Source organism: Oncorhynchus tshawytscha, linkage group LG02 (genome assembly GCF_018296145.1).
Source record: "Oncorhynchus tshawytscha isolate Ot180627B linkage group LG02, Otsh_v2.0, whole genome shotgun sequence".
In the NCBI taxonomy this organism is placed as follows: Eukaryota; Metazoa; Chordata; class Actinopteri; order Salmoniformes; family Salmonidae; genus Oncorhynchus; species Oncorhynchus tshawytscha.
In genome coordinates, this window is record NC_056430.1 from 1,145,546 (window position 1) to 1,173,265 (window position 27,720).

The 27,720-nt window shown below is 42.3% G+C and overlaps 1 protein-coding gene across 1 annotated transcript in view; it reads left to right on the forward strand.

Annotated features, from left to right (window-relative positions):
* The window catches only part of LOC112222097 (inositol-pentakisphosphate 2-kinase), a 28,006-nt gene extending 747 nt beyond the window's left edge, over positions 1–27,259 (forward strand). The window contains exons 3-14 of the mRNA XM_042304855.1: positions 644–703; positions 2,642–2,708; positions 3,485–3,609; positions 7,215–7,304; positions 7,864–7,922; positions 20,628–20,700; positions 21,338–21,466; positions 21,651–21,801; positions 23,862–23,997; positions 25,614–25,716; positions 26,278–26,357; positions 26,552–27,259. Coding sequence (XP_042160789.1) covers positions 644–703; positions 2,642–2,708; positions 3,485–3,609; positions 7,215–7,304; positions 7,864–7,922; positions 20,628–20,700; positions 21,338–21,466; positions 21,651–21,801; positions 23,862–23,997; positions 25,614–25,716; positions 26,278–26,357; positions 26,552–26,810 — 1,332 coding nt within the window. The 3' untranslated portion in view covers positions 26,811–27,259. The remainder of the gene's footprint in view (positions 1–643; positions 704–2,641; positions 2,709–3,484; positions 3,610–7,214; positions 7,305–7,863; positions 7,923–20,627; positions 20,701–21,337; positions 21,467–21,650; positions 21,802–23,861; positions 23,998–25,613; positions 25,717–26,277; positions 26,358–26,551) is intronic.
* Positions 27,260–27,720: the final 461 nt, after the last annotated feature.

Consider the following 27,720-nt stretch of genomic DNA (forward strand, 5'->3'; position numbering starts at 1 on the left):
TCATAAACATTCCAACCGTAACTTGCATAGTAACAAATGATGATAATAATAACACATGTACTACCATATGTCTTGGACTGGTTTATTCTGGGAAACGTTTAGTGTGTTTATGGTTAATCAACAACTCAATTGGGCTCCCGAGTGGCGCAGTGGTCTAAGACACTGTAGTCCCTGGTTCGAATCCAGGCTGTATCACATCTGGCCGTGGAAGGGAGTCCCGTAGGGCTGCACACAATTGGCCCAGTGTTGTCCGGGTTTGGCCAGGGTGAAAATAATTTGTTCATAACTGTTGGATAAATAAATGAATAAACTCCTTGTGATAATTTCTAAGGAATTTGATATACATTTGGGTTTTGGAAATCAGCACTGGTGGGAGCCAGGCTAGGGTGAAGTTGGCCCTACACACTGATCCTGGGTCAGTTTTACATTTCATCCTCTAATGGGGAAAGGGAAGCTGATCCAAGATATTTATCTTAACAAGGCCCGAAGGTCCAACTTGGAGTTAAAGGCTTTCATTGACTGCTTGTATCAACCAAGCAAGCGAAGCCGCAAACACAAGTATGCATCATCCATAGAAAAATGAACACACTCGGGATGTCACATCAACCTAATTTCTCTTGACGGTCTGTTTCTTCTCTTCCAGACAACAGAACAAGCTTTTCGCCACATACAGAACATCACATACAGAACATCGTTGACTATAGTCAAAAATGTCATGTAATGCCACTGCTGTTAGTGGGGATGCCATTAAATTCATCCATTAGCAACGATGTCATGTAATGCCAAGACAACCATTAGCATTGTCATGCAAACAGCATGTTTCCTTTTAGCATGGTAGCGGTGTCCCCACTTGTTAATGCCATTAGCATGGTACGGTGTCATGTCATGTAATGCCATTAGCATGTTAGTGGTGTCATGTAATGCCATTAGCATGGTAGCGGTGTCATGTCATGTAATGCCATTAGCATGTTAGCGGTGTCATGTAATGCCATTAGCATGGTAGCGGTGTCATGTCATGTAATGCCATTAGCATGTTAGCGGTGTCATGTCATGCCATTAGCATGGTAGCGGTGTCATGTCATGCCATTAGCATGGTAGCGGTGTCATGTCATGCCATTAGCATGGTAGCGGTGTCATGTCATGCCATTAGCATGGTAGCGGTGTCATGTCATGCCATTAGCATGGTAGCGGTGTCATGTCATGCCATTAGCATGGTAGCGTGTCATGTCATGTCATGCCATTAGCATGGTAGCGTCATGTGTCATGTCATGTCATGCCATAGCATAGCATGGTAGCGGTGTCATGCCATGCCATTAGCATGGTAGCGGTGTCATGCCATGCCATTAGCAGCGGTGTCATGCCATGCCATTAGCATGGTAGCGGTGTCATGCCATGCCATTAGCATGGTAGCGGTGTCATGTCATGCCATTAGCATGGTAGCGGTGTCATGTCATGCCATTAGCATGGTAGCGGTGTCATGTCATGCCATTAGCATGGTAGCGGTGTCATGTGCCATAGCCATGTCATGCCATTAGCATGGTAGCGGTGTCATGTCATGCCATTAGCATGGTAGCGTCATGTCATGTCATGCCATGCCATTAGCATGGTAGCGGTGTCATGTCATGCCATTAGCATTAGCATGCCATTAGCATGGTGTCATGTAATGCCATTAGCATGTTAGCGGTGTCATGTAATTCCATTAGCATGGTAGCGGTGTCATGTCATGTAATGCCATTAGCATGGTAGCGGTGTCATGTCATGTAATGCCATTAGCATGGTAGCGGTGTCATGTCATGCCATTCATGTAATTCCATTAGCATGTTAGCGGTGTCATGCCATTAGCATGGTAGCGGTGTTTCATGCATTAGCATGTTAGCGGTGTCATGTCATGTCATGCCATTAGCATGTTAGCGGTGTCATATCATGTCATGCCATTAGCATGTTAGCGGTGTCATGTCATGCCATTAGCATGGTAGCGGTGTGTCATGCCATTAGCATGGCCATTAGCGGTGTCATGCCATGCCATTAGCATGGTAGCGGTGTCATGCCATGCCATTAGCATGGTAGCGGTGTCATGCCATGCCATTAGCATGGTCATGCCGGTGTCATGCCATGCCATTAGCATGGTAGCGGTGTCATGGTGTCATGCCATTAGCATGGTAGCGTGTCATGTCATGCCATTAGCATGGTAGCGGTGTCATGTCATGCCATTAGCATGGTAGCGGTGTCATGTCATATAATTTAAATGTTTTACCTTTATTTAACTAGGCAAGTTAGTTAAGAACTAATTCTTATTTTCAATGACGGCCTAGGAACAGTGGGTTAACTGCCTGTTCAGGGGCAGAAGGACAGATTTGTACCTTGTCAGCTCAGGGATTCGAAACTGCAGCCTTTCGGTTACAAGTCCAACACTAACCACTAGGCTACCCTACTGTTAGCGTGGTAGCGGTGTCACGTCACGCCGTTAGCATGGTAGCGGTGTCACGCCGTTAGCCTGGTAGCTGTTTGTTGAAATGGAAGTACTTTTTTAGTTTCATATGGCAGTCAAATAGTTTAAACTTGAGGTTATTGTCAGTTCTTATTTTCCCTGATATAGGTTCATGATATAGATGAATTAATCAGTTATTCGATCTTGTTGCAGGAGGCTGTGAAGCTCCCATTAGACTTTGTCCGCCAGCTGTCATTGAAGGTCCAGCAGGAAAGGCCAGGTACTTGTTTTCTTTACTTTATTATCAGGGTTTGACATATTTCGGGTTTTATCATGAAATGTCATTTCCTCCTCCACTGTGTTGTGGAAACAGCCTGCGTCCCAAAACAGAACCTTATTTCCTTCATAGTACACTGCTTTTTGATTGAATGAGCCAGAAGGACTGCCTCCTTTGTGACTGTAGAATGTTTTTCAGTTGATGACTATGCGTATGTCTATAATGTGGAGGTTTCAGCTCTATGTTCTACAGTCGCAAAGGAGGCAGTCCTTTCCTCTGGCTCATTCAATCAAAAGCAGTGTACGATGAAGGAAATAGGGTGCTATTTGGGACGTAGACTTATTATTCCACAACACAGTGGAGGAGGAAATGACATATTCCACAACACAGTGGAGGAGGAAATGACATATTCCACAACACAGTGGAGGAGGAAATGACATATTCCACAACACAGTGGAGGAGGAAATGACATATTCCACAACACAGTGGAGGAGGAAATGACATATTCCACAACACAGTGGAGGAGGAAATGACATATTCCACAACACAGTGGAGGAGGAAATGACATATTCCACAACACAGTGGAGGAGGAAATGACATATTCTCCATTGAGATTTTTTGTTGTTGTCCACAGCCAGGCTAAATGGGAGTCTGGTAAACCCTTCCCTAATGTCTCTGACTGTACATTTGTGTGTGTTTATAGAATGTTGTTGCCAAAGCCTGTGTGTTATGAATGTGTTATAACAACCCATCTGTCTGTGTGTTCCATGTCATGGCAGAGTCTCGCTGTGACAAAGTGATGGATACGTTGAGTGGATGTGCCTTGTGTCTGCCTAACCTCACCCAGCTCTCCTCCTGCTGCTGCTGCAGGGAACACAGACCTCCTCTCTGTATAGAGATTAAGGTACAGTCGCAGTCCTCTCATATCTGTATAGAGAATAAGGTACCGTATCAGTCCTCTCTGTGTAGAGTATTAGGTACAGGTCCTCTACTTCAAGACTCTTGGAAAAGCATTCCAGGTGAAGCTGGTTGAGAGAATGCCCAGAGTGTGCAAAGCTGTCATATAAAGGCAAAGGTTGGCTCTTTTGAAAAATCTCAAATATAAAATATATTTTGATTTGTTTAATACTTGCATAATTCTCATGTCTTCACTATTTATTCTACAATTTAGAAAATAGTACAAATAAAGAAAAACCCTGGAATGAGTCGGTGTAAACTGTGTGTGTCTAACAATTCAACCCAGGTGGCTCTATTAGCATGGGAAACATTTAACGTTGCCAAAACAAGGTGAAGTTGATAATACTCAAAAGGGAAATAAACTGAACAGTACACTCACAGAAGTTACAAAAGAATAAAGACATTTCAAATGTCATTATGTGTGTGTATATATATTACACAGTGTTGTAACTATCTCTATCAAACACAACCTCCGCGAAGTATTCCTACCCCTTTACCTCTTGTTTTTGTTTTTCAGGGGGTGATCAGCTTTAATATTGTGGCTCGAATGTAGCTTCTATCAAATGTAATTATCTGCATCATTTCCAATCCCAGATATAGTTTTGGTGTGTGTGTGAATATAAACAAAAAATAAATAAATGAATATACCTTTATTATTCCCCAAACCCTACCACCCTTCCCCCAATTGGAGTAAACTAATGAACAATAACACTTAGGCTTCTACATTCAGTTTATACACATTTTACAGACACCATCTGTTTTACAGTAGTTATATTTGGTTTGTTTTTAGTCATTCCTCTATTTTTGATGTCCATACAGTTTGATTTCTATTTTTAACTGTGCTATTTCTGAAACTATATATATTTTACAGATCTGTATGTTTTACATTTCTTATTTGCCCCACCCTTCAGCTCCATTCAACCTCTCCCATCTCACCCTTCAGCTCCATTCAACCCCTCCCATCTATCCCTTCAGCTCCATTCAACCCCTCCCATCTATCCCTTCAGCTCCATTCAACCCCTCCCATCTATCCCTTCAGCTCCATTCAAACCCTCCCATCTCACCCTTCAGCTCCATTCAAACCCTCCCATCCCACCCTTCAGCTCCATTCAACACCATCCCAGTCCCTTCAGCTCCATTCAACCCTCCCATCCCTCCCATCTATCCCTTCAGCTCCATTCAAACCCTCCCATCCAGTCCCTTCAGCTCCATTCAAACCCTCCCATCTCTCTCCCATCTACACCATCCAGACCCTTCAGCTCCATTCAACCCCTCCCATCTCACCCTTCAGCTCCATTCAACCCCTCCCATCTATCCCTTCAGCTCCATTCAACCTCTCCCATCTATCCCTTCAGCTCCATTCCCCCTCCCATCTCATCCCTTCAGCTCCATTCAACCTCTCCCATCTATCTCTTAACACCATCCAGTCCCTTCAGCTCCATTCAACCCCTCCCATCTATCTCTTCAGCTCCATTCAACCCCTCCCATCTCTCTCTTGACACCATCCAGTCCCTTCTGCTCCATTCAACCCCTCCTATCTCTCTCTTAACACCATCCAGTCCCTTCAGCTCCATTCAAACCCTCCCATCTGTCTCTTAACACCATCCATTTTGGATTTCTATTTGCCATATATTTTAACTGTGCTGTGATGCTTCACAAAAGTACTGAACCTTTCTATTCTCATAGCTTCTATAGATTATAAATTTAATATTTTTTGCTGAAATAATTTATATATTATTGATCGATTGACTATAACTTTTCAAATCACATAGCAATACTATCTACAGAGTTAGCTCCAGGTAAATGTTGCAATTCTTCTGCCATTCCTGGACCTGTGACCATAAACAAGCTACAAATGGACAATACCGTAATAAATTATCTAATGACTATCTCTTCGCAGCAAAATCTGCAGAGCTGGGAAGGTTGTGTCCACCATATAACATTATATTGGTTGCAAGAATTTTGTATAGTCATTTAAATAAAACGTTTTGAATCCGGTGTGGTTTTGCGTGTCAATTCATAAACCCATGGAATCGGTACATCAGTCTCTTCCCAACTATTTTGTCATTTATATGGCACAGCTGTCAGTTTTGTTGGTCCTTAGATGAAATTGGTACAACACCGTTCAAAAGTTTGGGGTCACTTAGAAAGGTCCTTGTTTATTGAAACAATCACTATTTGTCCATTTAAAATTACATTAAATTGATCCAAAATACAGTGTAGACATTGTAAATGTTGTAAATGACTATTGTAGCTGGAAACGGCTGATTTTTAATGTAATATCTACATAGGTGTACAGAGGCCCATTATCAGCAACCATCACTCCTGTGTTCCAATGGCACGTTGTGTTAGTTAATCCAAGTTTATCATTTTAAAAGGCTAATTGATCATTAGAAAACCCTTTTGCAATTATGTTAGTACAGCTGAAAACTGTTGTACTGATTTAAAGAAGCAATAAAACCGGCCTTCTTTAGACTATCTAATCAAACCCCCGAGCTGACAACGTACAAATCTGTCGTTCTGCCCTTGAACAGGCAACCCACTGTTCCTAGGCTGTCATTGAAAATAAGAATTTGTCCTTAACTGACTTCCCTGGTTAAATAAAATATTATTAAAAATAATGACATTGGGAAATTTTTGCAAATTGATTAAAAACAGAATTACCTTATTTACATAAGTATTCAGACCCTTTGCTATGAGACTTGAAATTCGGCATTTTCACCTTTAAGTAGGCAAGTCAATTATTCCTTTTAATGAGCAATTCGGCATTTTTGCTAGAGTGGCCAGACACGAGCAATTCTTAAGTAAAATGCACTTGAACACCCGCTTGGAGTTTGCCATATGGCATGTGAAGGCCAAAGATTGAACTTATAGTCCTGAAAGCCAGGCGTCACATCTAGAGGAAACCTGGCACCATCCTTATGGTGTTGGCAGCATCACGCTGTGTGGATGTTGTTCAGCGACTGGGAGGCAAGTACAGAGAGATCCTTGATGAAAACCTGCTCCAGAGCGCTCAGGACCTCCGACTGGGGTGAAGGTTCACCTTCCAAACAGTACAACGACCCTAAGCTCACATATTAATGTCTATAGGTGAGGTGTCTGTCCTCTCTGTATAGGGATATTAAGGTCTATAGATGAGGTGGTTTGTTGTTAACATGAGATCAGAGGATTTTGTTTCTGTTATGAATGACCAGCTGTCCTCACCTCATAGCCACACAATGGCTGACTGAAAATGTCATGAACAACAGTCATTTTGAAAGTAGGATTGTACAGATCAGTGAGTCAAACATACTCACTGACAGAGTATTTCAAAGACAAATACCTGATCATACTCCTAGTATAATGAATAGGTACGGCCCTGGGTTACTGAGAACGGGCTATAAGGGAAGGGTGAGCTTGGGAGCGTGGGTTTGGAAGTCATTATAAGAAATGAATGATTGTGTTGAGCTTGAAAAGAGACATTTTGGTTGGAAAACGATTAATGAAATCAACTCATCCACCAGCCACCGTTGACTCACTTTTGTTTATTCATTCTTGTCTTGTGTTTTACAGCCCAAATGTGGATTTCTACCAGCCTCTAGACACATTACGAAAGATATCAAGAGGAAGGTGTGCCGGTTTTGTATGCATCAACATTTCAAGGTGAGCTGATATTGTTTTGGAAATGAAACTGGAAGAACCTGTTGTAGTACTGGTGGAGGGTTCGTCATCAGTAGAAATGACATGTACATTTTAATAATGACTAGAACGAGAATCTTTATAGAACAACATGGAATCACTGGTCACTTTAATGTTGACATACTGCTTTACTCATTTCATATGTATATACTGTATTCTAGTCAATGCCACTCAGATATAGCTCATCCTAATATTTATACATTTAGATTTGTGTGTATATGTTGTGAATTGTTAGATATTACTGCACTGTTGGAGCTAGGAACACAAGCATTTCTCTACACCCACAATAACATCTGCTAAACATGTCTGACAAATAAAATGTATAAATTTGCATATGTTTAATGTTACCGCTTGTTTTGACGACACCAAACAATAGTAATGGGTTTGAAATATTCTAGTAGGCATTTGTTGTGAAAGTTGACTGTTCTGGTGTAATCGGTATCTGCCCCCTGGTGGTGGGATTGTAGAATTGCACCTGATGGAGACAGATTGGCTGACTGTGGTCTTCTCTCTAAATAAACAGTTAGCCAATGGAAAGTGGAAACGGCTGAGCCGGTACTGTCCCTTGGACCTGTTCTCAGGGTAAGTAACAGTACCCTTCACCCCCCCCTCAGTTATCACTGTCCCTTGGACCTGTTCTCAGGGTAAGTAACAGTACCCTTCACCCTTCCCCCCCAGTTATCACTGTCCCTTGGACCTGTTCTCAGGGTAAGTAACAGTACCCTTCACCCCCAGTTATCACTGTCCTGGTACTATAGGGGTAAGTAACAGTACCCCCAGTTATCACTGTCCCTTGGACCTGTTCTCAGGGTAAGTAACAGTACCCCGCCCCCAGTAGTCTGGGTCTATCTGGTACTATAGAGATGTGTAGTAGTCTAGGCCTATCTGGTACTATAGAGATGTGTAGTAGTCTAGGTCTATCTGTGGTACTATAGAGATGTGTAGTAGTCTAGGTCTATCTGTGGTACTATAGAGATGTGTAGTATATTCACTGAGTGGTTTAATAGACCAGGTCATATCCACTGAGTGGTTTAATAGACCAGGTCATATCCACTGAGGGGGTTTAATAGACCAGGTCATATCCACTGAGGGGTTTAATAGACTAGGTCATATTCATATCCACTGAGTGGTTTAATAGACCAGGTCATATCCACTGAGTGGTTTAATAGACTAGGTCATATCCACTGAGTGGTTTAATAGACCAGGTCATATTCACTGAGTGGTTTAATAGACCAGGTCATATTCACTGAGTGGTTTAATAGACCAGGTCATATTCACTGAGTGGTTTAATAGACCAGGTCATATTCACTGAGGGGTTTAATAGACCAGGTCATATCCACTGAGGGGTTTAATAGACCAGGTCATATCCACTGAGTGGTTTAATAGACAAGGTCATATCCACTGAGGGGTTTAATAGACCAGGTCATATTCACTGAGTGGTTTAATAGACCAGGTCATATCCACTGAGTGGTTTAATAGACCAGGTCATATCCACGTGGTTTAATGGTGGTTTAATAGACCAGGTCATATCCACTGAGTGGTTTAATCCAGGTCATATCCACTGAGTGGTTTAATAGACCAGGTCATATCCACTATGAGTGGTTTAATAGACCAGGTCATATCCACTATGAGTGGTTTAATAGACCAGGTCATATCCACTGAGTGGTTTAATAGACCAGGTCATATCCACTGAGTGGTTTAATAGACCAGGTCATATCCACTGAGTGGTTTAATAGACCAGGTCATATCCACTGAGTGGTTTAATAGACCAGGTCATATTCATATCCACTGAGGGGTTTAATAGACCAGGTCATATTCATATCCACTGAGGGGTTTAATAGACCAGGTCATATTCATATCCACTGAGGGGTTTAATAGACCAGGTCATATTCATATTCACTGAGTGGTTTAATAGACCAGGTCATATCCACTGAGTGGTTTAATAGACCAGGTCATATTCACTGAGTGGTTTAATAGACCAGGTCATATCCACTGAGTGGTTTATAGACCAGGTCATATCCACTGAGTGGTTTAATAGACCAGGTCATATCCACTGAGTGGTTATCCACTGAATAGACCAGGTCATATCCACTGAGTGGTTTAATAGACCAGGTCATATCCACTGAGTGGTTTAATAGACCAGGTCATATCCACTGAGTGGTTTAATAGACCAGGTCATATCCACTGAGTGGTTTAATAGACCAGGTCATATCCACTGAGGGGTTTAATAGACCAGGTCATATTCACTGAGTGGTTTAATAGACCAGGTCATATTCACTGAGTGGTTTAATAGACCAGGTCATATCCACTGAGGGGTTTAATAGACCAGGTCATATTCATATCCACTGAGTGGTTTAATAGACAGGTCTGAGTGGTTTATTCATATCCACTGAGTGGTTTAATAGACCAGGTCATATCCACTGAGTGGTTTAATAGACCAGGTCATATTCACTGAGTGGTTTAATAGACCAGGTCATATTCACTGAGGGGTTTAATAGACCAAGTCATATCCACTGAGGGGTTTAATAGACCAGGTCATATTCATATCCACTGAGTGGTTTAATAGAACAGGTCATATTCATATCCACTGAGTGGTTTAATAGACCAGGTCATATCCACTGAGTGGTTTAATAGACCAGGTCATATCCACTGAGTGGTTTAATAGACCAGGTCATATAGACCACTGAGTGGTTTAATAGACCAGGTCATATCCACTGAGTGGTTTAATAGACCAGGTCATATCCACTGAGTGGTTTAATAGACCAGGTCATATCCACTGAGTGGTTTAATAGACCAGGTCATATCCACTGAGTGGTTTAATAGACCAGGTCATATCCACTGAGTGGTTTAATAGACCAGGTCATATCCACTGAGTGGTTTAATAGACCAGGTCATATCCACTGAGTGGTTTAATAGACCAGGTCATATCCACTGAGTGGTTTAATAGACCAGGTCATATCCACTGAGTGGTTTAATAGACCAGGTCATATCCACTGAGTGGTTTAATAGACCAGGTCATATCCACTGAGTGGTTTAATAGACCAGGTCATATCCACTGAGTGGTTTAATAGACCAGGTCATATTCATATCCACTGAGGGGTTTAATAGACCAGGTCATATTCATATCCACTGAGTGGTTTAATAGACCAGGTCATATCCACTGAGTGGTTTAATAGACCAGGTCATATCCACTGAGTGGTTTAATAGACCAGGTCATATCCACTGAGTGGTTTAATAGACCAGGTCATATCCACTGAGTGGTTTAATAGACCAGGTCATATTCATATCCACTGAGTGGTTTAATAGACCAGGTCATATCCACTGAGTGGTTTAATAGACCAGGTCATATTCATATCCACTGAGTGGTTTAATAGACCAGGTCATATTCATATCCACTGAGTGGTTTAATAGACCAGGTCATATCCACTGAGTGGTTTAATAGACCAGGTCATATCCACTGAGTGGTTTAATAGACCAGGTCATATCCACTGAGTGGTTTAATAGACCAGGTCATATCCACTGAGTGGTTTAATAGACCAGGTCATATCCACTGAGTGGTTTAATAGACCAGGTCACTAGGGTTTAATAGACCAGGTCATATTCATATCCACTGAGTGGTTTAATAGACCAGGTCATATCCACTGAGTGGTTTAATAGACCAGGTCATATCCACTGAGTGGTTTAATAGACCAGGTCATATCCACTGAGTGGTTTAATAGACCAGGTCATATCCACTGAGTGGTTTAATAGACCAGGTCATATTCATATCCACTGAGTGGTTTAATAGACCAGGTCATATCCACTGAGTGGTTTAATAGACCAGGTCATATCCACTGAGTGGTTTAATAGACCAGGTCATATCCACTGAGTGGTTTAATAGACCAGGTCATATCCACTGAGTGGTTTAATAGACCAGGTCATATCCACTGAGTGGTTTAATAGACCAGGTCATATCCATATCCACTGAGTGGTTTAATAGACCAGGTCATATCCACTGAGTGGTTTAATAGACCAGGTCATATCCACTGAGTGGTTTAATAGACCAGGTCATATCCACTGAGTGGTTTAATAGACCAGGTCATATTCATATCCACTGAGTGGTTTAATAGACCAGGTCATATTCATATCCACTGAGGGGTTTAATAGACCAGGTCATATTCATGTTCACTGAGGGGTTTAATAGACCAGGTCATATCCACTGAGTGGTTTAATAGACCAGGTCATATCCACTGAGTGGTTTAATAGACCAGGTCATATCCACTGAGTGGTTTAATAGACCAGGTCATATCCACTGAGTGGTTTAATAGACCAGGTCATATTCATATCCACTGAGTGGTTTAATAGACCAGGTCATATCCACTGAGGGGTTTAATAGACCAGGTCATATTCATATCCACTGAGGGGTTTAATAGACCAGGTCATATCCACTGAGTGGTTTAATAGACCAGGTCATATCCACTGAGTGGTTTAATAGACCAGGTCATATCCACTGAGTGGTTTAATAGACCAGGTCATATCCACTGAGTGGTTTAATAGACCAGGTCATATCCACTGAGTGGTTTAATAGACCAGGTCATATCCACTGAGTGGTTTAATAGACCAGGTCATATCCACTGAGTGGTTTAATAGACCAGGTCATATCCACTGAGGGGTTTAATAGACCAGGTCATATTCATATCCACTGAGTGGTTTAATAGACCAGGTCATATCCACTGAGTGGTTTAATAGACCAGGTCATATCCACTGAGTGGTTTAATAGACCAGGTCATATCCACTGAGTGGTTTAATAGACCAGGTCATATCCACTGAGGGGGTTTAATAGACCAGGTCATATCCACTGAGGGTTTAATAGACTAGGTCATATTCATATCCACTGAGTGGTTTAATAGACCAGGTCATATTCATATCCACTGAGTGGTTTAATAGACCAGGTCATATCCACTGAGTGGTTTAATAGACCAGGTCATATCCACTGAGTGGTTTAATAGACCAGGTCATATCCACTGAGTGGTTTAATAGACCAGGTCATATCCACTGAGTGGTTTAATAGACCAGGTCATATCCACTGAGTGGTTTAATAGACCAGGTCATATCCACTGAGTGGTTTAATAGACCAGGTCATATCCACTGAGTGGTTTAATAGACCAGGTCATATCCACTGAGGGGTTTAATAGACCAGGTCATATCCACTGAGGGGTTTAATAGACCAGGTCATATCCACTGAGTGGTTTAATAGACCAGGTCATATCCACTGAGTGGTTTAATAGACCAGGTCATATCCACTGAGTGGTTTAATAGACCAGGTCATATCCACTGAGTGGTTTAATAGACCAGGTCATATTCATATCCACTGAGTGGTTTAATAGACCAGGTCATATTCATATCCACTGAGTGGTTTAATAGACCAGGTCATATTCATATCCACTGAGTGGTTTAATAGACCAGGTCATATTCATATCCACTGAGTGGTTCCACTGAGTGGTTTAATAGACCAGGTCATATCCATATCCACTGAGTGGTTTAATAGACCAGGTCATATCCACTGAGTGGTTTAATAGACCACTGAGTGGTAGACCATATCCACTGAGTGGTTTAATAGACCAGGTCATATCCACTGAGTGGTTTAATAGACCAGGTCATATCCACTGAGTGGTTTAATAGACCAGGTCATATCCACTGAGTGGTTTAATAGACCAGGTCATATCCACTGAGTGGTTTAATAGACCAGGTTTAATAGACCAGGTCATATCCACTGAGTGGTTTTAGACCAGGTCATATCCACTGAGTGGTTTAATAGACCAGGTCATATCCACTGAGTGGTTTAATAGACCAGGTCATAGGGGTTTAATAGACCAGGTCATATCCACTGAGTGGTTTAATAGACCAGGTCATATTCATATCCACTGAGTGGTTTAATAGACCAGGTCATATCCACTGAGTGGTTTAATAGACCAGGTCATATCCACTGAGTGGTTTAATAGACCAGGTCATATCCACCAGGTCATATCCACTGAGGGGTTTAATAGACCAGGTCATATCATATTCCACTGAGTGGTTTAATAGACCGGTCATATTCATATCCACAGTGGTTTAATAGACCAGGTCATATTCATATCCACTGAGTGGTTTAATAGACCAGGTCATATTCATATCCACTGTCATATCAGGTCATATCCACTGAGTGGTTTAATAGACCAGGTCATATCCACTGAGTGGTTTAATAGACCAGGTCATATCCACTGAGTGGTTTAATAGACCAGGTCATATCCACTGAGTGGTTTAATAGACCAGGTCATATCCACTGAGTGGTTTAATAGACCAGGTCATATCCACTGAGTGGTTTAATAGACCAGGTCATATCCACTGATCCAGTGGTGGTTTAATAGACCAGGTCATATCCACTGAGTGGTTTAATAGACCAGGTCATATCCACTGAGTGGGGTTTAATAGACCAGGTCATATTCATATCCACTGAGTGGTTTAATAGACCAGGTCATATCCATATCCACTGAGTGGTTTAATAGACCAGGTCATATCCATATCCACTGAGTGGTTTAATAGACCAGGTCATATCCACTGAGTGGTTTAATAGAGTGGTTTAATAGACCAGGTCATATCCACTGAGTGGTTTAATAGACCAGGTCATATCCACTGAGTGGTTTTAGACCAGGTCATATCCACTGAGTGGTTTAATAGACCAGGTCATATCCACTGAGGTTTCATAGACCAGGTCAGGTCATATCCACTGAGTGGTTTAATAGACCAGGTCATATCCACTGAGTGGTTTAATAGACCAGGTCATATATCCACAGTGGTTTAATAGACCAGGTCATATCATATCCACTGAGTGGTTTAATAGACCAGGTCATATCCACTGAGTGGTTTAATAGACCAGGTCATATCCACTGAGTGGTTTAATAGACCAGGTCATATCCACTGAGTGGTTTAATAGACCAGGTCATATCCACTGAGTGGTTTAATAGACCAGGTCATATCCACTGAGTGGTTTAATAGACCAGGTCATATTCATATCCACTGAGTGGTTTAATAGACCAGGTCATATTCACTGAGTGGTTTAATAGACCAGGTCATATCCACTGAGGGGTTTAATAGACCAGGTCATATCCACTGAGTGGTTTAATAGACCAGGTCATATCCACTGAGTGGTTTAATAGACCAGGTCATATCCACTGAGTGGTTTAATAGACCAGGTCATATTCATATCCACTGAGTGGTTTAATAGACCAGGTCATATTCATATCCACTGAGTGGTTTAATAGACCAGGTCATATTCATATCCACTGAGTGTTTAATAGACCAGGTCATATCCACTGAGTGGTTTAATAGACCAGGTCATATCCACTGAGTGGTTTAATAGACCAGGTCATATCCACTGAGGGGTTTAATAGACCAGGTCATATCCACTGAGGGGTTTAATAGACCAGGTCATATCCACTGAGTGGTTTAATAGACCAGGTCATATTCATATCCACTGAGTGGTTTAATAGACCAGGTCATATTCATATCCACTGAGTGGTTTAATAGACCAGGTCATATCCACTGAGGGTTTAATAGACCAGGTCATACCCACTGAGGGGTTTAATAGACCAGGTCATACCCACTGAGTGGTTTAATAGACCAGGTCATATTCATACCCACTGAGGGGTTTAATAGACCAGGTCATACCCACTGAGTGGTTTAATAGACCAGGTCATATCCACTGAGTGGTTTAATAGACCAGGTCATATTCATATCCACTGAGTGGTTTAATAGACCAGGTCATATTCATATCCACTGAGTGGTTTAATAGACCAGGTCATATCCACTGAGTGGTTTTAGACCAGGTAATACCAGGTCATATCCACCAGGTCATATCCACAGTGGTTTAATAGACCAGGTCATATCCACTGAGTGGTTTAATAGACCAGGTCATATCCACTGAGTGGTTTAATAGACCAGGTCATATCCACTGAGTGGTTTAATAGACCAGGTCATATTCATTTAATAGACCAGGTCATATTCCACTGAGTGGTTTAATAGACCAGGTCATATATCCACTGAGTGGTTTAATAGACCAGGTCATATTCATATCCACTGAGTGGTTTAATAGACCAGGTCATATCCACTGAGTGGTTTAATAGACCAGGTCATATCCACTGAGTGGTTTAATAGACCAGGTCATATCATATCCACTGAGTGGTTTAATAGACCAGGTCATATCCACTGAGTGGTTTAATAGACCAGGTCATATCCACTGAGTGGTTTAATAGACCAGGTCATATTCATATCCACTGAGTGGTTTAATAGACCAGGTCATATTCATATCCACTGAGTGGTTTAATAGACCAGGTCATATTCATATCCACTGAGTGGTTTAATAGACCAGGTCATATCCACTGAGTGGTTTAATAGACCAGGTCATATCCACTGAGTGGTTTAATAGACCAGGTCATATCCACTGAGTGGTTTAATAGACCAGGTCATATCCACTGAGTGGTTTTACCAGGTCATATCCACCAGGTCATATCCACTGAGTGGTTTAATAGACCAGGTCATATCCACTGAGTGGTTTAATAGACCAGGTCATATCCACTGAGTGGTTTAATATATCATATCCACTGAGTGGTTTAATAGACCAGGTCATATCCACTGAGTGGTTTAATAGACCAGGTCATATCCACTGAGTGGTTTAATAGACCAGGTCATATCCACTGAGTGGTTTAATTCATATCCACTGAGTGGTTTAATAGACCAGGTCATATTCATATCCACTGAGTGGTTTAATAGACCAGGTCATATCTGAGTGGTTTAATTCATATCCACTGAGTGGTTTAATAGACCAGGTCATATATCCACTGAGTGGTTTAATAGACCAGGTCATATCCACTGAGTGGTTTAATAGACCAGGTCATATCCACTGAGTGGTTTAATAGACCAGGTCATATCCACTGAGTGGTTTAATAGACCAGGTCATATCCACTGAGTGGTTTAATTCATATAGACCAGGTCATATCCACTGAGTGGTTTAATAGACCAGGTCATATCCACTGAGTGGTTTAATAGACCAGGTCATATCCACTGAGTGGTTTAATAGACCAGGTCATATCCACTGAGTGGTTTAATAGACCAGGTCATATCCACTGAGTGGTTTAATAGACCAGGTCATATCCACTGAGGGGTTTAATAGACCAGGTCATATCCACTGAGGGGGTTTAATAGACCAGGTCATATCCACTGAGGGGTTTAATAGACCAGGTCATATTCATATCCACTGAGTGGTTTAATAGACCAGGTCATATTCATATCCACTGAGTGGTTTAATAGACCAGGTCATATCCACTGAGTGGTTTAATAGACCAGGTCATATCCACTGAGTGGTTTAATAGACCAGGTCATATCCACTGAGTGGTTTAATAGACCAGGTCATATCCACTGAGTGGTTTAATAGACCAGGTCATATTCATATCCACTGAGTGGTTTAATAGACCAGGTCATATCCACTGAGTGGTTTAATAGACCAGGTATATCACTGAGTGGTTTAATAGACCAGGTCATATCCACTGAGTGGTTTAATAGACCAGGTCAGTGGTTTAATAGACCAGGTCATATCCACTGAGTGGTTTAATAGACCAGGTCATATCCACTGAGTGGTTTAATAGACCAGGTTTAATAGACCAGGTCATATCCACTGAGTGGTTTAATAGACCAGGTCATATCCACTGAGTGGTTTAATAGACCAGGTCATATCCACTGAGTGGTTTAATAGACCAGGTCATATCCACTGAGTGGTTTAATAGACCAGGTCATATTCATATCCACTGAGTGGTTTAATAGACCAGGTCATATTCATATCCACTGAGTGGTTTAATAGACCAGGTCATATTCATATCCACTGAGTGGTTTAATAGTGGTTTAATAGACCAGGTCATATCCACTGAGTGGTTTAATAGACCAGGTCCACTGAGTGGTTTAATCATATCCACTGAGTGGTTTAATAGACCAGGTCATATCCACTGAGTGGTTTAATAGACCAGGTCATATCCACTGAGTGGTTTAATAGACCAGGTCATATCCACTGAGTGGTTTAATAGACCAGGTCATATCCACTGAGTGGTTTAATAGACCAGGTCATATCCACTGAGTGGTTTAATAGACCAGGTCATATCCACTGAGTGGTTTAATAGACCAGGTCATATCCACTGAGTGGTTTAATAGACCAGGTCATATCCACTGAGTGGTTTAATAGACCAGGTCATATCCACTGAGTGGTTTAATAGACCAGGTCATATCCACTGAGTGGTTTAATAGACCAGGTCATAGACCAGGTCATCTCCACTGAGTGGTTTAATCACTAGAGGGGGTTTAATAGACCAGGTCATATATCCACTGAGTGGTTTAATAGACCAGGTCATATTCATATCCACTGAGTGGTTTAATAGACCAGGTCATATCCACTGAGTGGTTTAATAGACCAGGTCATATCCACTGAGTGGTTTAATAGACCAGACCAGGTCATATCCACTGAGTGGTTTAATAGACCAGGTCATATCCACTGAGTGGTTTAATAGACCAGGTCATATTCCACACTGAGTGGTTTAATAGACCAGGTCATATTCCACTGAGTGGTTTAATAGACCAGGTCATATCCACTGAGTGGTTTAATAGACCAGGTCATATTCATATCCACTGAGTGGTTTAATAGACCAGGTCATATTCATATCCACTGAGTGGTTTAATAGAGGTCAGGTCATATCCACTGAGTGGTTTAATAGACCAGGTCATATCCACTGAGTGGTTTAATAGACCAGGTCATATCCACTGAGTGGTTTAATAGACCAGGTCATATCCACTGAGTGGTTTAATCATACCACTGAGTGGTTTAATAGACCAGGTCATATCCACTGAGTGGTTTAATAGACAGGTCATAGGTCATATCCACTGAGTGGTTTAATAGACCAGGTCATATCCACTGAGGGGTTTAATAGACCAGGTCATATCCACTGAGTGGTTTAATAGACCAGGTCATATCCACTGAGTGGTTTAATAGACCAGGTCATATTCATATCCACTGAGTGGTTTAATAGACCAGGTCATATTCATATCCACTGAGTGGTTTAATAGACCAGGTCATATTCATATCCACTGAGTGGTTTAATAGACCAGGTCATATTCATATCCACTGAGTGGTTTAATAGACCAGGTCATATTCATATCCACTGAGTGGTTTAATAGACCAGGTCATATTCATATCCACTGAGTGGTTTAATAGACCAGGTCATATCCACTGAGTGGTTTAATAGACCAGGTCATATTCATATCCACTGAGTGGTTTAATAGACCAGGTCATATTCATATCCACTGAGGGGTTTAATAGACCAGGTCATATTCATATCCACTGAGTGGTTTAATAGACCAGGTCATATTCATATCCACTGAGTGGTTTAATAGACCAGGTCATATCCACTGAGTGGTTTAATAGACCAGGTCATATTCATATCCACTGAGTGGTTTAATAGACCAGGTCATATCCACTGAGTGGTTTAATAGACCAGGTCATATCCACTGAGTGGTTTAATAGACCAGGTCATAGACCAGGTCATATTCATATCCACTGAGTGGTTTAATAGACCAGGTCATATCCACTGAGTGGTTTAATAGACCAGGTCATATTCATATCCACTGAGTGGTTTAATAGACCAGGTCATATCCACTGAGTGGTTTAATAGACCAGGTCATATCCACTGAGTGGTTTAATAGACCAGGTCATATCCACTGAGTGGTTTAATAGACCAGGTCATATTCATATCCACTGAGTGGTTTAATAGACCAGGTCATATTCATATCCACTGAGTGGTTTAATAGACCAGGTCATATTCATATCCACTGAGTGGTTTAATAGACCAGGTCATATTCATATCCACTGAGTGGTTTAATAGACCAGGTCATATTCATATCCACTGAGTGGTTTAATAGACCAGGTCATATCCACTGAGTGGTTTAATAGACCAGGTCATATCCACTGAGTGGTTTAATAGACCAGGTCATATCCACTGAGTGGTTTAATAGACCAGGTCATATCCACTGAGTGGTTTAATAGACCAGGTCATATCCACTGAGTGGTTTAATAGACCAGGTCATATTCATATCCACTGAGTGGTTTAATAGACCAGGTCATATCAGTGGTTTATTCATATCCACTGAGTGGTTTAATAGACCAGGTCATATCCACTGAGTGGTTTAATAGACCAGGTCATATCCACTGAGTGGTTTAATAGACCAGGTCATATCCACTGAGTGGTTTAATAGACCAGGTCATATCCACTGAGTGGTTTAATAGACCAGGTCATATTCATATCCACTGAGTGGTTTAATAGACCAGGTCATATCCACTATCCAGTGGTTTAATAGACCAGGTCATATTCATATCCACTGAGTGGTTTAATAGACCAGGTCATATTCATATCCACTGAGTGGTTTAATAGACCAGGTCATATTCATATCCAGGTCATATTCATATCCACTGAGTGGTTTAATAGACCAGGTCATATTCATATCCACTGAGTGGTTTAATAGACCAGGTCATATCCACTGAGTGGTTTAATAGACCAGGTCATATCCACTGAGTGGTTTAATAGACCATCATATTCATATCCACTGAGTGGTTTAATAGACCAGGTCATATTCATATCCACTGAGTGGTTTAATAGACCAGGTCATATTCATATCCACTGAGTGGTTTAATAGACCAGGTCATATCCACTCAGTGGTTTATAGACCAGGTCATATCCACTGAGTGGTTTAATAGACCAGGTCATATCCACTGAGGGGTTTAATAGACCAGGTCATATCCACTGAGTGGTTTAATAGACCAGGTCATATCCACTGAGTGGTTTAGTAGACCAGGTCATATCCACTGAGTGGTTTAATAGACCAGGTCATATCCACTGAGTGGTTTGATACAACCATCAGACAGATCCTTTCAGCTATTGGCCCAGATCATCCAAACTATATTTTCTGAGCTGATATTTTTCACCGCTTTGCTGAGACTGTTGTCTCTGTCTACATTGTTCTCTTGCTTTGTGTGAATATAACAGTTCGATTATGTAAAGAAATATATATGGTTTTGTCCAATCGGACAACTGTATTATATATTCTGGTTGTCTGACCTTTGTGACATGCCTCGTTTATGTAGACCGATATCAAGCCCTGTTCAGAGTAGAGCCTGTTGGTGTTTGATTCCACAGCAATACAGATACATGAATACTCACCCTGAATCTCTCTGCCCAGGAACAAACAGAGAATGTCCCTCGCCATCAAGAACTTGATAGAGGAACCACAGAATAACTTCAACATTTTCAAGGTATGTCGGAGCTTTCACCAGGTCAGCTGTTATTCGAATGCCAACAAGCATTTCGCTACACTCGCAATATTATCTGCTAACCGTGACCAGTAAAATGTGATTTATCCTGTGCCCCGGTCTAGGTAACCAAGATGTAGTTTCATTTCTGTTATATAGTATAGACCCTGCAGACCTTGGGGGGGGTGGACACTGATTGGCTTGTAGTGAGGGTGGGGAAATCGATTGTTGCATATCGGGATATTATTGTTGACGATATATCACACAATTATTTTTCTCAATAATATTTTTGCCGTAGTTGGTTGTACCTGCACCAAAACTGCAGTATTTTTCCATCATAGCTTGTTCTTCTTTTTTGAGTAGTGAGCCAACATGTTTTCAGCACTTATTTTATTTCCATTTCCATGACTGATCAAAATGTGTTTTCTCATGGCTCTCGCTTATCACTCTGCAGCAGACATATGGTGAGCAATATGTTTGGAAAATCAAATCCACAAAATCCCAATACATATAGAATCTGCATCTTAAGTATTGTGATATCGTTTGGTCCCTGGCAATTCCCAGCCCTTTTGGCTTGACAAATCAGTTACAGCACCTTTTTCATTTATTTTTTACATCTTTCCTTACTCTGTCTATCCAGGGTGGAGAGTGTATCTACAGCTGTAATGATGATGCCGACGTGTTGCAGGACCTGGATGAATTGGCTCAGCATCTACGACCATACTTCCTCCCTAGTGGCAGCCTTCTCAACAGGCAGCAGTCTAGTAAAGTTGGTATCCAAACTAGACATCTGCATATTAGTGTTTCACTTTCCTTTTTAAAGTTGTTTGTTGTGGGTGAGGGTTTCTGGTTATACTGTATATTTATATTTACTCTGTCAACACACAATACAGGATATTTGAGTAATATGTCTAATATGCCCTCTTAACCTGTAACTTTTGTTTCTACCCCAGGTGGTCCTGCATGAGTTGATTCAGGTGATTGTGAGCGCCCTGTTGAGCTCCTGGGACTGTCCTCGCTCCGGGCAGCTCAGGAAGACACACCTGTCTGAGGGCAGAGTGACGTGTGAGGCCAGCCTGCTGCACCGGGACCTGCTACGCAACGGTGAGACTTGGCAGGGAGACTTGGCAGGGAGACTTGGCAGGGAGACTTGGCTCTAGGCTGCTCTGGTGCACGGGACCTGCTACGCAACGGTGAGACTTGGCAGGGAGACTTGGCTCTAGGCTGCTCTGGTGCACAGGACCTGCTACGCAACGGTGAGACTTGGCAGGGAGACTTGGCTCTAGGCTGCTCTGGGGCACAGGACCTGCTACGCAACGGTGAGACTTGGCAGGGAGACTTGGCTCTAGGCTGCTCTGGTGCACAGGACCTGCTACGTAACGGTGAGACTTGGCAGGGAGACTTGGCTCTAGGCTGCTCTGGGGCACAGGACCTGCTACGCAACGGTGAGACTTGGCAGGGAGACTTGGCTCTAGGCTGCTCTGGGGCACAGGACCTGCTACGTAATGGTGAGACTTGGCAGGGAGACTTGGCTCTAGGCTGCTCTGGGGCACAGGACCTGCTACGTAACGGTGAGACTTGGCAGGGAGACTTGGCTCTAGGCTGCTCTGGGGCACAGAACCAGGTTTACGCTTCACTGCAGTGTTTTTAATGACGTCACAGATGTGGTTCGTCTGTTATGCCTTCATCAGGGAGTGAATGGGGGATGTCAACGAATGGCCCGTTTTAATTCTTAAGTGGCTCAAATCCCGTTGATCGATTTGACAACATCCGGGAAATGGCAGAGCGCCATGTTCAAAAAGAAATATAACAAATATTTGACTTTCATACATTCACAAGTACAAACCACACCCCCACACCAAACCACACCCCCACACCAAACCACACCCCCACACCAAACCACACACCAAATTGAAGCTGAACTTATTGTTAATCCAGCCACGGTGTCAGATTTCAAAAAGGCTTTACGGTGAAAGCAAACCATGCTATTATTTGAGGACAGCACCCCATCAAACAAACACATGACAATCATATTTCAACCCGCCAGGCGCGACACAAAACTCAGAAATAAAGATATATTTCATGCCTTACCTTTGAAGATCTTCTTCTGTTGGCACTCCAATATGTCCCATAAACATCACAAACGGTCCTTTTGTTCGATAAATTCCGTCGTTATCTCCAAAATGTCAATTTATTTGGGGCATTTGATTTTTTTTAAAAACACTGGTTCCAACTCGTGCAACATGACTACAAAATATCTAATAAGTTACCTGTAATCTTGAGCCAAACATTTCAAACAACTTTCCTAATACAACTTTAGGTATTTTTTTTACGTAAATAATCTATAAAATTTAAGACGGGATAAACTGTGTTCAATACCGGAGGAAAACAATGAAAGCGCGTTCCAGGTTGTGCTCATCAAAACATTAGAGAGCCCTACGCAGGAACCTGATTCTGGACAGCCATACTTCTTCATTTCTCTAAAGAAAAACATCAACCAATTTCTGAAGACTGTTGACATCTAGTGGAAGCTATAGGAACTGCAAGCATATTTCTTTTACAACGGGCTTACCATAGAAACCAATGGAAAACAGGCTTGAGGTTTCGCCTGCCAAATCAGTTCTGTTAAACTCAAACATCATTCAAACAGTTTTAGAAACTTTAGAGTGTTTTCTATCCAAGTCTACCAATTATATGCATATTCTAGCTTCTGGGCCTGAGTAACATGCAATTTACTCTGGGCACACTTTTCATTCGGATGTGAAAATAGAGCCCCTAAGCCTAGAGTTACATGTGTGATCCAGTGGGCACACGATCACCAACACTGGACAAATGAGGAGTGGAAAAACATTGCCTGGTCCAACGAATCCCGCTTCCTGTTACGTCATTCTGATTGCAGAGTCAGGATTTGGAGTAAACGGCACGAGTCCGTCCATGGCCCCGTCCTGCCTGGTGTCAACGGTACAGGCTGGTGGTGTAATGGCGCGGGGAATGTTTTCCTGGCACGTTAGGTCCCTTGATACCAATTGAGCAATGTTTCCATGCGCAGAAGAATTCAGGCTGTTGTGGAAGCATAAAGGGGCCCGACTCAGTACTAGATAACAATAAATTAACTGGTCACCAAGTATTGTTTTGAGTCTAATCCATTTATGTATTTTTTTCAGGTAACCACTGCCTACCCAAAGATTGTGTCTTGGACAAAATCCTGGGGACTCAGATGTTGGATAATTTAGATATTGAGGGTTTGAGCCCCCTTCTTAAACGAGTGGAACAGCATCTACAAATGTTCCCCAAAGAGAGGTGAGAACATGAACCAGATGAATGACTTGAATGGGACCCTCCCATTCAACTCACTGTTCCATCATGGACCGGCGGCCATATTGAGTGTACCATAAAACTATAGTGTTGGGTGTTTTTTTTTTAAATTAAATTTTTACTGTTCTCCAGTGAAGTATTAGATGTACTGTGGACCTTCCCATTCAACTCACTGTTCTATCATGGGTTGGCCCGGCGGCCATATTGAGTGTACCATAGTGTTGGATGGTTTTTGTACTGTGTAAATTCGTCTAATTTGGCGTGTACTAACATGCATAGACCGCTCGATGACGTGTGCACGCGGTCAAATCACCAGTGTAGGTTACTTTCTAAATGTTACTAGTTATGGTAATAAAATTGTAACCAGTAACCTCATTTTGGATAACACCAACTCAGTAATGTAATCGGATTACTTTCAGTTACTTTTAGGTGGCTTTCCCCTTTTAAAGGGCGGTAGATGACAATAAGGATCCGTCAGCCCCGTTTGGTGTGTCATCATAGTGGTCTCTGATTGTGACTCACTCTGGTGCTACGTTCTTAGCTAGAGCTGGGCCGTATGGCCTGGAAGTCTATTTTATTAAACTCTGGTGCTACGTTCTTAGCTAGAGCTGGGCCATATGGCCTGGAAGTCAAGTTTAATAAAATAGTGGGCTATTAATAATGATGTCTTTTTAAATAAGCTCTGTTGTGTGTAGACAGAGAGGAAGAGGTGAATATCATGTTAAAACGATCATGCTAATATCATGATCTGATTGGTGCTACTGGTCGTCTATACTGGAATCATGATCTGATTGGTGTTTCTGGTAGTCTATACTGGAATCATGATCTGATTGGTGCTACTGGTCGTCTATACTGGAATCATGATCTGATTGGTGGTTCTAGTCGTCAATACTGGAATCATGACTTCTTCCAGGCTCTTAATGGCTGTGACTGGCACATGTCCAACATATGGATCATTCATTTAAATGATCAAAAGCTGATTTCAAATATCACATAGTGGACCTTTACAGACAGTGACTCTCTGAATATCACAGGGTGGACCTTTACAGACAGTGACTCTCTGAATATCACAGAGTGGACCTTTACAGACAGTGACTCTCTGAATATCACAGAGTGGACCTTTACAGACAGTGACTCTCTGAATATCACAGGGTAGACCTTTACAGACGGTGACTCTCTGAATATCACAGGGTGGACCTTTACAGACGGTGACTCTCTGAATATCACAGGGTGGACCTCTGAATATCACAGGGTGGACCTTTACGGTGAGACGGTGACTCTCTGAATATCACAGGGTGGACCTTTACAGTGAGACTCTCTGAATATCACGAGTGACTACAGACAGTGACTCTCTGAATATCACAGGGTGGACCTTTACAGACAGTGACTCTCTGAATATCACAGGGTAGACCTTTACAGACGGTGACTCTCTGAATATCACAGGGTGGACCTTTACAGACGGTGACTCTCTGAATATCACAGGGTGGACCTTTACAGACGGTGACTCTCTGAATATCACAGAGTGGACCTTTACAGACGGTGACTCTCTGAATATCACAGAGTGGACCTTTACAGACGGTGACTGACGCTCTCTCCTCCAGATGCAGGCTTCAGATGGACGGGCCGTACAATGCCAGCTTCCTGGAGAAGGTCCAGAACTGTCCCGCTGAAGACGACGGCTCCCTGGAATACGCTGTCGGGAAGGTGAGAATCTCTTCTTCCTGACCAATGTGACGTAACGATGTAAACCGACAGTATTGAAGCAAACCGTCTTGGTTCTTTACAGAAGACTGTTTCATAAATATCAGTCGAATTGATGAGGGGCCTTTTGTGATTAGTGTTTCCCATTTAGATGCAATTATATTTTCATACATTTTTCCTATGAAATGTCAATGTGTACAAACAATATGATACATGCAGTTTAATGTAATTATATATTTTATTTATTTATTATTTTACCTTTATTTAACTAGGCATGTCAGTTAAGAACAAATTCTTATTTTCAATGACAGCCTAGGAACTGTGGGTTAACTGCCTGTTCAGGGGCAGAATGACAGATTTGTACCTTGTCAGCTCGGGGATTTGAACTTGCAACCTTCCAACCATATGATACATGCAGTTTAATGTAATATCATGTTGTATATGATACATGCAGTTTAATGTAATATGTTGTATATGATACATGCAGTTTAATGTAATATGTTGTATATGATACATGCAGTTTAATGTAATATCATGTTGTATAATATGACTGCTTCCCATCAGGTCCACCAGTACAGAGTTGCCATGACAGCCAAGGACTGCTCCATCATGGTCGCCATAGCAACCTGTGGGGAAGACGACGGGTGAGAGAACTCTTACTGCTGGGCTGGAACAACACCCTGCACGCACACCCAGATATATATATATATATATATTATTGTCCAACCATGTGTATATGGTGTACAAATGTGCTCTTGTGGCACTGCTCTCTAGCTGACCTTGTGCTTAAAATTCTACTTTACAAATTCAAGCTTTCCGGTATGTTTCGCCCGTGTAGGTTGGACCAGAGCCTGGAGATCCAGACTACGAAGCCTCGCTTCACATGCTCCGTGTCCATCCTAGACCTGGACCCTAAACCCTACGAGAGCATCTCTCACCAGAGCAGACTGGACTCCAAGATAGTCAACCACTACCTGAGGAGGACACAGCCCAACAACCAGGAACTAGACAACCTGGAGGAACTGGCCAATCAGAGCCTGTTCCTGGGCCGGGACAGAGATGGAGAGGATTGTACTCTGGTGTTCCATCCTGTATAGCAACTCCCTCCGCTGCCTGGCCTTGTGCTGTCTGGCTGTTACCCACTCCCCTGTACCCGGACCCTAACCCCCCCCGTACCCCCAGACCAACCGCTGCTGTGGAACTGAAATAATGATTTGAATGAACTGAGAAATTTATCCTTATTTTAGATTTTTGTTTTCTCTTTAAAAACTAAACATAGTATGGCATATGTTTTTGGTTTTCTAGACCTGGTAAAAAATGATTTTATGACTACCGCTAGCTATAACAGAATACCATCACGGGTACCATGTTTGTCTCTGATGCCGGTATGAAGGAGGTCAAAGGTAGTTTCACAAGTCAATGCTAACTAGCGTGACAGGAACAGTTGGTATGCTAGCTGTTCCTGTTAATCTGACGACTAAAGTCAATAGACTGTTAGTTTACACGTCCTCTTGCAATTAAATGTAGATAGTTTCATTATTTTGAACGGTCTACCAAATCTATTAATTTTAAAAAGTTGATTTTACTTCTGCTTGCTATTTATTATTTACGTGATGATACAAGACGTGACTTTTCAATGTTTTTGCTAACATATGATGGGGGTCCCTTCTGTTGCCGGTTTGCCTGGGCGGGGGTCCCTTTTGTTGCCGGTTTGCCTGGGCGGGGGTCCCTGGGTCATGGGTTTGCCTGGGCGGGGGTCCCTGGGTCATGGGTTTGCCTGGGCGGGGGTCCCTGGGTCATGGGTTTGCCTGGGCGGGGGTCCCTGGGTCATGGGTTTGCCTGGGCGGGGGTCCCTGGGTCATGGGTTTGCCTGGGCGGGGGTCCCTGGGTCATGGGTTTGCCTGGGCGGGGGTCCCTGGGTCATGGGTTTGCCTGGGTCATGGGTTTGCCTGGGCGGGGTCCCTGGGTCATGGGTTTGCCTGGGCGGGGGTCCCTGGGTCATGGGTT